The following is a 13,556-nucleotide window of genomic DNA, read 5'->3' on the forward strand; positions in this document are numbered from 1 at the left end:
GTGGGCCAAACGAACACAGCTTCTCCGGTTTTACGACCCTCACGAGATCTGGACCGTACGAGGAGCGACCGACGGCTCAGGACGCCCGTGTCGTGTCGAAAGAAACCCCATTTCTCTCTCTCTCTCTCCCGCACTGATCGCCAGCCGCCGCCGCCGGGAAGACGAGCTCCGACTTGAAACCACCCAAAACCCTACCGCACCTCCTCCCGTCCTCGCCGCCGCCGCCCTCGCTCTTCCGGTATGCTCTTCACATCGCCCTCTCCTCGCCTCGCCTCTCCTCCCCTCCCCTCTGACCGCTGAATTTACCGTCGGGATTCGTAGGAACGATGCCGCTGGGGCTGATACTGAGCTCGATCGGGAGGTCGATGCGGCGGAAGCGGACGTCCTCGCTCAACATCCTCTCCTCCAAGAGGGCGCCCCGGGACTACTACAAGGGCAAGAACTGCAAGCCCACCGGGTTCCACACCCGCAAAGGTGACAAGTTAGACAGTAACTCTGATTTGAACCTAGTTGTCTTCTCGGTATCTTATGCCCGCTGTTCGAGACCACATCTCTTATCACCTTCTGCTTCGATGCGTCTTTTACATTCAAAGACGCAGGCCATGATCTGATCGGTTGAGAAATCTAAACGATTTTGAATCAGATAGTTAAAATAACATGGCACAGCGGATCAAATTGGCTCTCAGTTCGACATATGGGAACTAGTATTTGCCCCATATTAGGAACGAATGTTCCATATGGGATGTCAAATGTGAAGTGTGTTGTTCTGGGTAAACCATTAAACCGTATGTGAACCAAGTGCATGCTTACTTGGCATTTGACATCATAATAATAGGGTAAAGTTTGGTGAGTGGACAAGGTGCAAAACATTTCAATCTAGGCGGTCTATAGCCATTGGGGAGGTTCATGGGAACTAGTATTAACCATGGGTTTGTAAAAACTAGTACCAAGTATTTTCAATCGTTGTTCATGCATACACCATACGGCTAGGAAGAACTGCAACTGTGGAGAGCAAATTCAGCAATTTCACCAAAGAAGAATATAGATACTTCTTTGGAAAACATACAAGAATTCCAGTCATGTGCCACATCAATCTCTCTATCATGGCCACAAAAACTTACTTGGAGTTAGGAAAAACAAGGCAGCTTAGAAATAGCAGAACAGTATTGTGATTATATGGCAAGTGAGAAGAGATGTTTTTGGTCATGCCTATGATGGTAGGCTTGTCTTATATTTATATTGCTGTGCAGGCATACAAACAGTCATGATCACTAGATCATGGATACAGTTACTGATTCTAGTGCTACAAAACCATATGAGTTACAGAAACGAAACAACTAGGAACTGAACAACTAGTGCCTAGTATATACAAGAGTTAATATGCCCCCGCAATCTCAGCCACTATGAACAAGGTTGAGATTGGCTACGTTGCAACATCTGCTTCGTTGATGGCTTGGTGAAGACGTCAGCGACCTGATCTGCTGACGACACAAAACAGACTTCCAAAAGCTCCAAGTGCAAACCTTCTCCCAAACAAAGTGGAAATCCACTTCAATGTGTTTAGTGCGTGCATGAAACGCTGGGTTTGCGGTTAAGAACTAGCACCCAGATTATTGCACCATAGAACTGGAGGTCTTGGCTGAGGAACATGAGGTTCTTATAGAAGCGACTGAACCCAAGAAGCTCTGCAGCACCATTTGCCAGGGCTTTGTATTCTGCCTCAGTGTACGATCTGGAAATATCAGGCCGTTTCCTAGCACTCCAAGAGATGAGATTAGGACCGAAAAAAATTGTGAACCCGCTGGAGGATCTCCGATCATCAGTGCAACCTGCCCTCTGCGTCTGTAAACATGCTAAGCAATGTGTTCTTGGACCTCCAAATATGTAGGCCAGTAGCTATTGTACCCTTGTCCCTTGATGAACCGGAGAATCCTCTTGACTGCTTCCCAAGGAACATTTGTTGGCTGGGAGAGATACTGACACGCCTTGTTCTCAGCAGAGGAGATATCCAGCCGAGTCAATGTAGGGTGCGTTTGGTTCATGGGATAGCCCTCATAGGACAGGGATAGCCAGTTTTTAAGTGAATAGCAGGTGTTTGGTTCGCTGGAGAGGTGGGATACCCAGGGATGAGGGCAGCCAAGATTCCTGGTATATTCCTCCAAAACTCCGCTCCGCTCGTCCGTGAAAATCTCGCGGATATGGGCAGCCTCCTTCACAGCCTGAATCGTTACGCGAGTCAACGAACAGAAAACTCACCCCTCTCTACCTCTCTCTCTCACCCGCACCGGCATGGATTGGGGGGGGGGGGGGGCTGCACGAGAGCACAACGGCAGCGAGCCGACGATACGTTAGCCGGGCGTATTGGAATCGGAAAGGAGCGGCAAGGAGACGGAGATGAGCCTGGCATCTTAGTCGTCGGACGCGAGGAAGAAGACGACGGGTGCGAGGCTGCGGAGGACAGTAGGAGGTGCCAGTGCCAGGGACAAGCTCGCCTCGTTGGTGCGCACATCCTGGCAAAGGGAATCGCCCGAGCAGCCTGAGAGAGCAGGACGACGGCGGAGGCGCTACGGCCGGGCTCAGAGCAGTCAACACAAGCGTCGGGCATTGCTGGCAGCCTTGGCAAGGTGGCGCGCGCAGGGCCGAGGCCGCGATCTTGAATAGGCAGGGGACACAGATGCGCGGAATGGATTGGATTTATTGCTCTTTTGAGAATTGATGGGTTACAGATGCGCCGGTGAGCTACTAGTCCCGTAGCTGATGTGTGTTGCATAGATGTGTTAATCCATTGCTGGTAGGTGCATAGATGTGTATTTTTTTTCTGGTAAATTTTAGCTTTTAATAGGCACATGATTTATTTTGTAGAAATATATGATTTTCAAGTTTGGTTATCCACCCATCATTCCTCAAACCAAACAAACAAATGGCTATCTCTAACCAGCTGACATCTCACCCAACCAAACAAAAAAGAGGCTATCCCCAGCCAGCTGGTTAGGGATACGCACATCCACTCAAATCTATCACTCGAACCAAACACATCCGTAAGGTACTGCAGTGCACCGACCATGCTCTGGTAGGTATGAATGTCATCTTTGCCAAGAGGAGTGCCAAGGTCACGGGACAACTTCTCATGAACACACATGGGCGTAGAAACTGGCTTACAATTTGTCATCTGAGTGTGCTCAAACAGATCAAGAGTGTACTTTTGCGCGACGACAATGCCCCTGGAATTGTGAGCCACTTTAATGCCCATGAAGTACTGAAGCTGGCCGAGATCTTTAACCGGGAAGGTGGCAGCCAAATGGCAAAGAAGATGATCTGTTGCTGCAACAGAAGAGCTTGCAATGACAATATCATCGACATAATAAACCAGCATATAGATGGTGACACTGCCATGGGAGCAGATGAACAAAGATGTGTCCGCAACAGATGTACTCAAGCCAATAACTCAGACGTGAGTACCAGACTGTTTAAGTCCATAGATTGCTTTGTGCAACTTGCATACATGCGTCGGATGAGCACGATCTTCAAAACCCGGTGGCTGCTGCATATATGCATCCTCTTGGAGAACATCATGAAGGAGCATTATTGATTTCAAACATGACTAACTGCAAGAGACAACAAGCGACGCATGGTAGCCGGTTTGACGACACTACTGAAAGTGCCGACATAGTTGATGTTGTGTCACTGCATAAAACCCTTGGCAACGAGGCGAGCTTTATACTTGTCGATTGAGCCATTGGGTCGTTGTTTAACTTTAATCACCCACTTGCAACCAATGAGATTCTGACCAGGTGGAACCAGCGACCACGTTGAATTGTGGCGAAGCGCCGCAAACTCGTCTTCCATAGCCGAGCGCCACTGCGGATCACCTCGAGCAACAAGGTATGAAACAGGCTCGGCGAGAAGGCGCGTCGATTGGGGTCATAGCAGATGGTGCCATCCGTCGGAACCACTTGCTTGACGACGCGACCACCGCAGGTGATCACAGGCCACACCGGTGTTGCTATAAACGGTCCAGGAGCATGAGCCGGAGACGGAGGAAGCCCAGCAGGAGAATGATCGCCAACATGAGGCGAAGTCAAGTGCTGGGCTGGCCCATCAGATGTTGCACCATCTGCATGGCTACGCGTCGAGCACACTCGATGTGCTCGACGAGGTGGCATGATCCGTGTAGCTTGGGGTGGGTCTAACACGCGCCAGCGTGGAGGGTGCCGGGGGTACAGGGCCAGCCAGAGCAGGGACATTTCCTGGGTTGTTCACTGGAGGGTCAGCGATCAGCCGAAGACCTGGACCTGCAGCAGGATTATGAAGCAAATATTGCAAATCATAATGTCTCATACTAGCATTCTGAACGGCCGGCTCGGAGGAGGGAAACAAAACGGGCTCGGTGAGTAAGGAAATATCAGGGGCGACATTGGATGCAAAGGGAAAAAAAACTCTTTCATACTCCCTCCGTCCCAAAATAAGTGTCTCAACTTTATACTAACTTTAGTACAAAGTTGTACTAAGGTTGAGACACTTATTTTGGGACGGAGAGGAAGTAGATCACATGATGAGAAATGAAAGAAAAATCAGTGGACCTATCCAAACACTTATCGCCTTTGTGATAAGAGCTATAATTCAACCTTCTTGGAATTGTACATATTTTGCATACCCTAGAACAGGATTGTGGAAATCGTGGAGAACGCCCCACCAGTCAGTGGGTTACCTTTGGGGGGAGCGGGGGGGGGGGGGGGGGGGGGGGTTAGATGAAGCACCAGTCCAATATTTATAGGAGTGATGATCATGATGATGATGTACAAGAATAGTGATACAGCCTTGCACTAAGAAATGCAACTATATGTGCATCCAGCTACTACGAATAATGCTATATTGCTGGGTCATTGTGGAGTACACATGCTGGATAATGCCAAGGAATAATGTACTGGTGATGGTGGGTATTTAGCTGAACTTAGAATCTGGGTAGATTTCGGAACATTGAAGCATTGTGTACGCGTTAGATAAGATAATTGTTGTATTGATGTCAGCTAAAACTTAACATGGGTTTCAATGAAACAAATTCAAGATACTATGCTTAAGTTTTTTGTCCATTTGATTTGATTGTAAGTTCGCTCTTCGTCCAAAAGCTCCAAGTACCTTGGGATCGGTTCATTATCTCTGGTACCCTTGTGTAGATGTGACTCATCTACTGAAAGTCTAATACACTATGCTTCTTTGAACCGTAAACTGTTTACATATTTTAGCTGCAATAGATTAATTTGATTATGTGTTGCATGCCTATACTGTTATACATAAGTATCCAGTTCCTCGGATATTGTATTCTTGAAGTTGCTTGCTTCAAGTAAACATATGCAATCACTTTCATGCTACTGTACAACTACAAAAATCACTTTCATGTTAGGATATGATTATTCTACTATAAGTGGGTGGTGACATAACTGTTGCTATGACTTCCATGTTTTTTGTATGGAATTCTTTCATGAGAGGGAAGAGTTTTACTATTTTTGAAATGTTGATGTAATTTTGTAGGTGGCTATGTGATGGTGGATGCAAAGTTACCAAGATTCGTGGTCCCTGACTTGACTGATTTTAAGGTGACTCATATTTTTGGGGTTTCAATATTTGGCACAGTTTTCACGCTCCAGTTACATTAAGTACCAAAGTTACCTATATGTACTTTATTACAACCTCAATTTCGTGGGAAAAGATGTAGAATATTGGAATATTAGCTCTTTTACTCAGAAAAATAGAGCACTATAAAATAGTAAAAATAGTTGGCAGTACCTACAAACAGAAAATCACAAACATATCTTAACCGAAGCTACGAAACTATTCCAAATTTAGCCAAGAAGAGTTAATGTTCCAAATTTAGCTAAGAAGAGTTAATGTTCCAAATTTAGTACCATTGCATTGTTTAACCTATAAGCCAAGGTGGAGAAACTGGAAGTGGATGATTCTACGTGTATTGCGCAAGAAGCTCCCTATGTGATTTGGCCGAGAGAATCATCTTTCTCTTCATTTTACGCCTTTGTGTTGTAACTAATCATTTTCCACTTGCTTCAAATAACTGCAGTTGAAGCCATATGTATCACAATGTGCCAGGGACGAACTCGGAGCCTCCTCAGCTGAAAACAAGAACTGATGTTTCTAGATGCTCTAGTTGTTACTTGTTTTACAAGAATGCAATGCAGCTTTGCAATTATGTTTTCTCACGGTGCCCATGTTCAGAGCATCTAACCTCGTCAAGATTGGTCCTAGTGTACTAGTCGTAATAACAAACTTTGTGCCTCAGCATGAATTCGATTTTTTTTTTACCAATGTTGATTTACTCTGCGTTCACATGTTTTCTAGCATTTGTGATGTTCCATTCTGAAGCAAGTGATGCTACAATCTGCTTGACATACATGATACTTGTACTGGATCTTATATAGGTGATCCCCAAGGAGCATGGCGTTTGTGTGCTTGGGCTTAAGTCAGACCGTTTTTAAAAAAAATTAATGCATTTCAAAGTTCAAAAAATAACCCGGAAAAATATACATATTCATATGAATGTATGCTGCATGTGAAAAAAATTCATGATGTAATACTACTTGATATGTGAGCTACACAAAAAAGGTAAAAAAGCAAAATCATTGTTTTTTTATAGTGAACAGTACACATTATTCACTGTTGTCAAAATCACGATTTTGTCTTTCTTTTAGCTCGCTTGGCAATGTATTTCTGTATGAAACTTTACACACAACATTCATATGAGAACGTGAGATTTTTTATTTTTTTTTGTTACTTTGAAATCTGATTGTTATTTCCTTCGCGTTGCTTCTTCCTCAATGTTGTTTTCCGGGGTTACCAAATATTGTTGCTGATTGAATTCTTGAGGAAACTTCATCTCAACACCACAGTACAGTAGATACAGTAGAGTCATTGCCCTTCTTTTTTGTAAGTTGGCGGACCTTTGGGTCTAAATTCCAGGGATAGAGTTGTATCATAACCCAACCTTGAAAGCTATGACATTACGGGCCACAACGGATGAAGTAGAGGAGCTATAGCTCTTTAGGAGGTTGGTGTTCGAGAAAGCTGCAACTGTAATTAGTGGCATCCACTTTTCTTCAAGCTCGGGATTGGCGAAACCATGACCGGAAAAAGAAGAAGCTTCTCTGAAGGAATAGAAATAGGACAGACGTATCTCCTGCCAGATCCGCAATCATATCAGTTTTTGTGCCTTGCATGAATGTCTCGGGGTTCGAGTGGAGGGTATTAGACCAAATAGGTGAGGAAAGTCTCCACCGACTCTCCCATAATGATGACGATTCAGGAAGCTTAAGCTTGCATGTGACATCTCCAATGCGCAGCAGCTATGAAGATTGAAGATCACGGTGTCCACTTTTTGAAAAAGCTTTGAAAACAGCTCTGGTTCGAAGACATACTTGTTCTAACTCCTAGCTCTAGAATGACAGGCCGATCCGCCTTTTCACTCTAACGCAACTACTAAACCACTTTTGTGAACTCTTTCCACTTCCAAAGATTCATTTGGCTCTAAAGTCGTTTCCATCCTTTGCAATAGCGGTGCTCGGAAGGATCTTACTGATGCATAGCAAACCCCAGGGCAGCTACCCGTTATTCCATTGACTCTTCAACAGGTAATCTAGCCCCAGATTCAATAGAATAATAGGGAAAAGCTTGAAGCCGAGCAGGCACAAAGTTGTATCAAAATATCAAGAGGAAGTTCGATTGGATTGAAATGTTTCCTTGATTTTCTGCATGGCATGTATCCTATCATTTCACAAGCTAGGATCATTTGAGTCCCTCGTGTAGTTTCTTGTTTCATATTTGTGTATCTAGCTTATCCCAGTGCTAATCTCTGTAGAGTTGTTGGGTTTCCCTAAAAAGGAAGGGTGAAGTAATATAGTAGCAGATAGTATTTTTCTCAGTTAAGAACAAAGGTTTATCGAATCAGAAGGAGACGACACACAAACAACGTGAACGGTATCAACACACACACAAAGCAAATGCTTGCACCCAACAAAGGCAAGATGCTTGTCAATCCCCTTGTTCTCACCAATTGCTCTCTCTTTCTTGTGTCTTCGTCATGGTCGGAAGCTCGAGTACGGTTGGGAGCTCATGGTTGTCCATGGCGACACCATTATCGACATGCCCTTGTCGCATGTGAAATCCTAGCCATGTGTGATCTTTAAGTGCTCATATCACGTAGTAAGCCCTAAATCAGTTTGACATTTGCCTCTTATCCTATGAAACCGAAGTTATTGTTTTCTATCGTTGGTGCGAGTTTGTTTTCTTTGTCGATTTGGCTAGAGTGGAAGGGAGAAATTGTTGGATGTAATCTATATTTAAGAGTACGTTGAAATGATATTGGCACGGGAGGAGCTTGACTACATTGCAATGTTAGCTAGACAACATTGTTGCACTTAGGCAATTGAGCAAGGATGAGAAGGAGAGCAAGATGGAGATGGGTGACAAGAAGGACCAGGAGGAAACACAGTGATAGGCAGAGGAGCAATGAGAGTGCTCTTGTTGAATAAAAAAGAGAATTGAAGCATGTAATGATTGTGCTTCCTGGCTTAGTTAAGATATAATGTGTCCACATGGAATGTTTATTAGGGATGTGCATGTGCACTGTTGCTTTGTAATCGATATCTATGCAACCTTGAAATAAGCATAATCAATGTAGTATTGAAATTGAAATTTGTATGGCTGATTGAAATGCATGTTTTAAGTTTGTATGTGAAGAAAGAATTCATGTTTGAAAGTTGTTCAGCAAATCCTACTAGAACAACATCCATATAACATGCACATCATAACATCCAAAACAAAGTATATTCACAAAAACGGCTAACATTTTTTGTCTCTGGTTCCGGTGCTTGCGGAAGCAAATGCCATGTCTTGCTTATCGCGAGACAAAAGCATAGCTCACCTACAGTGTCTCGCGAAGTGGTCTGGCCCAACAACATACCCAAATGGTTTTTGTGAATCTTCCATGAACCGTTTTGAAATCCTTCCATGGCCGGTTTTAGAAACCACCCATCTAGTTTTACAAAGGTTTCGTTCATTTTTTCTGTTAGTTTTTTTTTACATTTTTTAGATATGTGTTGACCTATTTTAAATACACATTGACCATTTTATGCATATAGGTTGAACATTTTCCAGATACACGTTGAACCATTTTCAAATACCGCCAATTTTATCCACGGGTGCCGCCAAAGTGCATCTGTACGTCTAATCACCTCGCTCAGGATTTGAGGAAAACTGCTATTTTTTTACAAATTCGTGCGAAGTGAGGGAAAAGCTGCTACTTTTTTTTTTAAAATGGAAAAGCTGCCACTTTAGTGCTACTAGCAAAATACATGTGCATTGCAACGGGGTACATATTATTATTACGGTTCAACGTATAATTTCTTGATTTATCGCTGCACATTTCAAGTTTGTATGGAAAGAATTATTGCATCTTTGAAAGTTGTACGGGTTCAGATGCTTGCGGAGCCCGTATTTGTTCCGCACCCGGAAAAACATGTCTTGCGGCCCATAGCAGCAGACTGGCCCATCGCTGTAGGGCCCATTAGGGTTTTGCTGCGCGAAGGCAGCGGCGCGCGTCGCTATAAATAGCAGTCGCCTCTCCCCCTGTTTACCTCATCACCGCCGCCGCCTCCTTCGCTCGTCCTCGGCACCCGGCTGATTCGCTTCTTCGTCCTCGTTGTTTTTTCTCTCTCGATTTGTTTTGCTGTTCTTCGTCTAATCCCCATTTTTCGATTTGTTGGTGCTTCGTCATCTGGTCATTGGGATGAACAGTCTCTCGAGTCTGATCGGTTCCCAATGGACTCGTTCCCTTGAAGCAACATCGTCCCGTTGTATCCCGAGTTCGCCCCTCTCGTGTGCCCTCCGAGCTTCTCTCCCAGGGCACCGGCGGCTCTTACATACATTTAAAAAGTTCACATCGCTCTCTTGTTTCTCTCTTTCGATATATCTTGATTTCGACAACTGTGATGAGCCAATTTTGCAGTTACAGACCTGTAATGACTCCTGCGGAAATGATCGCATGGTCAAAGAACATCTAAGGGACTGAGTTGTCTTGGAAATCATCATGATTCCTAGTATACTATATATTGGATCTTTCTTTGCTGCGTGTTTTGATCTGCTGCTTCTCTTAACAGTATTCGTGTCTGTGAACTAATTTGTATGGTTCCCGGGCAGTGACGAGACGGGAAGCAGAAAACAATTGTTCCTCTCGCTATCCAGTGCGGAAATTTTGTGATGCGATTGGACGTCGAGGAACTACACTGCCTTATTTGCTGGATTATTTATGTTTGGCATTTGTTTGTTTATAAAATGTTTATCTTTTTTTTCCACGTAGTCTGAGAATTGAATGACCAGATCAAATCGATGGTAGAACGAATGAACAAATGGAATCATGTGGACGAAGGATTTGCACAGGCGTTATGGAATGTTATATGCGGCTGAACTTGATTTGCTCGGTCTCCTAGCCAGACAGATGTTCTGCAAGCGCTGCATCGACTAAAATGTCCGCCATAGGTATGTTGATAGCTTTGTGAATACCTATTGTTAAGGTGCAACCAGAACTTGTAAGTTTCGTTCAGAAATTCAAGGAACCAGTATCCTAAAGATCGAATCAGGAAAGCACTTAATCTAACCTGGTTGTATTGGCCTCATAATTCCGTTCAAACTTTCTTTCTTGGAAGGGAAGTAACAAATCTAAGTATGGTCACATCTAAACACAACATCAGCAAAAAACAATTTAAAAAACATCAGCAAAAAACAATTTAAAAAACATTTTGTACAAATCTTGAAGCCCCTAATTATGTGTTTAACTACTTAGACATGACATCCTTAATAAACATCTATATGTGACATCCTTAAAAAACATCTAGATGTGAATTAGTCATTCTGAAGTAACAATGAATGAATTACTTTAAGTAACAATGAATGAATTACTTCCAAACTAGTGATCTTATTGTGTGTGACGGGGGGACATCCGAGTCCTTCTGCCTGATAAGGAGCAAACTATCTGTGTTTGTATATTCCTTGGCAAACGTCACAAAACAAACCTTTGAATGTTAATATTCCTTTGGAATTTTTCCGTCGAAGGTGGTCTCATATTCCATTGCCCTTGATAGTGGCGTTGCTGCAGTTAAACTTTGGGACTTGCCATGAGACAATCAATATTTATATTTAAACTGTTCAGTGTTTCTATATTCGTTAGTTGGCTTTAGATATTGAGGTTTCCCTACCTCTTGTGTTTAGCGGCTCTCAATATATTTTGTGTCTGAGGAGTTAAGATGATGACATGAGATTTCACAAATTTCCACCGCTCCCCTGCACCAATTGCTACTCTAAAGAAACAAAGTGGAATATAGTGGACACAATTCTTAACTTCGCTGAATAAGTACATGAAGAAACATGAGCTGATTTAAATTAAATTTTCTTGGAATTGTTAAATACAAGTTGAATTGAATTAGCTGGATGCTAGTATCCTGAATTAGGCTTCCAGTTAATTCAATTAACTGCACTTGGAGACATCTGGAATTGAACAACAGGTTTTTTTCATTGCCTGAAAGAAAGTAGTATATTAGCGAGTCTCGCAGGTGACCTAGCCCAAACAAAAGACGTTTCGTCTGCTCCAGACGAGGTAAGAGTGAATGATCCCCAAGAAAGAGGTGCAGAGGTGGAATTCAATAGATTTAAGCAACTTCAGTATGCGGGTAGCGATGCTTTTTGGAATCCAAGAGAACTTTGAATAGGAGGAACCAGCATGTTGCTCTACAGATAGAGATGAGGGCACGTCTCTTTTTCCAGAAGCTGGTTGGTCAACCAACATGTCTCTTTTTCTAGACGAGGGCATTTCTTCTTTGTTCGGTCGCAAGGCAGGGAAATGGAGGATTTGTTTCACAAGGCAGGGAAATGGAGGATTTGTTTCTACTTTGTCCTTTACCGCATTGATGGATTCAATTTCAGCGATCGAAAACTGCACAACCAAAACAACTTGAAACCGCCCATGTACTTTTTGCTTTTTCTGATATCGTCCCTTCGGGTAGTTGGATATGAACACATTCAAATTGGAATTTTTCTGATCCCAGATGACCCCCGTAACTTTGGGAGAAGGGGTGCTCTCCTATCTTTTGATTAGGAAAGTGTACCATCAAACTAAAAATGTTGAATTAGTAAGATTGTTTTAATCAAATTGAATGTTGTGATTTTCTATCGGGTCTTATTTCAGTTCCTACATTCACTTGTGCATGCTTTGGATTTCGCAACGAACATTAATCGGAGAAGTTTTTTTATTTCCTGCGGGTTTTTATTACTACCACCATACATGATGAATTTAAGATTTTAGCTATGGATGTATATCCAGATGGGCTATTTTTTTTGTCATAGTTACTCTGATAGGGCATTTGCTGTATCTTTTGGTATATGCCATTGTTTTACTGAATTACTGATTTGATACAGGAGAAAGAATATGGCAATGATGTTACATTTAAGGATTGTTTCTCAAAACATTCACAGTTGCCCATGCATGAGAGCTAATGCTGCTAATTCCTTCCTTGTGTCTGTAGCTTGTAATTTCCCCTGCAACAATTTTTTCCTCTCTTTTAGGACCTTTTGATTCATAATATGAAAATGTAGAAATGTTCTAACCATAATTAAAACTTAATCTTACATTTGCTTATGTTTAAGCCTTTCTTTGACTATTCTTCTATTCCTTGTCCCATCGTGCTGCTGTTTGCCAGAGCTCTTCCGGCTATTGGTAGTGCGGGGAGGTGGCAGTGCGGCGGTAGTGCGGTGGTCGGTGGCGGGCAAGTGAAGCGGGCCTGAGTGCGGTGTGGTCCTGCTGAAGGTGCGGCAATCGTCGTTGGCTGGCTTGGGAAGGGGAGGCAGCCTAAAGATTGATTGGACACTCATATATCGCATTTTCTTTCAAATAGTCCTTTTCAATTGTGCATGCCATAGTTTGAGTGATGTTTCTTCAAACAACCATTGTATTTATCATCTAAATGTACCATTGTTAGTTTTGCATTCAAATTCATTAGTCTTGGATGATTTATGGTTCTATTATGAAGTAATATGTGTAATATTCATATATGAATTCAACGGGTACGCATTTTATGAAATGGAGGCAATGTAATCATACGAGGTAACACTTTTAAGTAGCGGACTACAATATCCATTTCTTTTGTGGGACTATTATATTCATTTTTTTTCTATGCCTCTATATTAAAATTAACATGTCAATGCATTATCTTTAAAATAAATAATCAGTGGCACTAAATTATATATTTACACGAGAAATACATAGGCTGAGCGTTTGATCTCTTTCTTTGTGAATGCGCCTCACCCGTACGATTGGCCGTGCCCGTGTGAACGTCCAAGTTATTGGCGCATCATTCCGAGTTATTGTCTTTTTTTTCTGGGTGGACTACATACTAGTTCTTAAGTGCTGACATGTGCCCCGTGTACACAGTCTCGCATGACCTTCTCGCTAGCACTGTCCAAAATTAGTTAAAACTGGATACGAACAATCCCGCGGACGG

The 13,556-nt window shown here is 42.9% G+C and overlaps 1 protein-coding gene, 1 long non-coding RNA gene, 1 other non-coding gene and 1 pseudogene across 3 annotated transcripts; all 4 read left to right on the forward strand.

Moving 5' to 3' along the window:
* Positions 1 to 65: 65 nt before the first annotated feature.
* Positions 66 to 6,403, forward strand: LOC109758231 (uncharacterized). Its single transcript, XM_020317078.3, has 4 exons — positions 66 to 238; positions 322 to 474; positions 5,530 to 5,594; positions 6,074 to 6,403. The coding sequence occupies exons 2-4, from the start codon at positions 327 to 329 to the stop codon at positions 6,140 to 6,142; spliced, it is 282 nt and encodes a 93-aa protein (XP_020172667.1). The 5' UTR covers positions 66 to 238; positions 322 to 326; the 3' UTR covers positions 6,143 to 6,403.
* Positions 6,404 to 8,884: 2,481 nt separating this feature from the next.
* On the forward strand, positions 8,885 to 13,136 carry LOC120966484 (uncharacterized). Its single transcript, XR_005760248.3, has 2 exons — positions 8,885 to 10,542; positions 12,756 to 13,136. It is a non-coding gene; the product is annotated as an uncharacterized lncRNA (long non-coding RNA).
* LOC120967533 (small nucleolar RNA SNORD25) lies at positions 9,986 to 10,081 on the forward strand (annotated as a pseudogene).
* On the forward strand, positions 10,144 to 10,292 carry LOC120967725 (small nucleolar RNA snoR136). The gene has a single exon (XR_005761446.1). It is a non-coding gene; the product is annotated as a small nucleolar RNA snoR136 (small nucleolar RNA).
* Positions 13,137 to 13,556: the final 420 nt, after the last annotated feature.

Source organism: Aegilops tauschii, chromosome 6, assembly GCF_002575655.3.
Source record: "Aegilops tauschii subsp. strangulata cultivar AL8/78 chromosome 6, Aet v6.0, whole genome shotgun sequence".
Lineage (NCBI taxonomy): Eukaryota > Viridiplantae > Streptophyta > Magnoliopsida > Poales > Poaceae > Aegilops > Aegilops tauschii.

Excerpts from the sequence above, each read along its gene's own strand:
- LOC109758231 (XM_020317078.3), top strand. The coding sequence starts at position 327 with ATGCCGCTGGGGCTGATACTGAGCTCGATCGGGAGGTCGATGCGGCGG. Across the intron at positions 475-5,529 it reads CGGGTTCCACACCCGCAAAG|GTGGCTATGTGATGGTGGAT; the intron begins GTGACAAGTTAG and ends GTAATTTTGTAG. Across the intron at positions 5,595-6,073 it reads CTGACTTGACTGATTTTAAG|TTGAAGCCATATGTATCACA; the intron begins GTGACTCATATT and ends AAATAACTGCAG.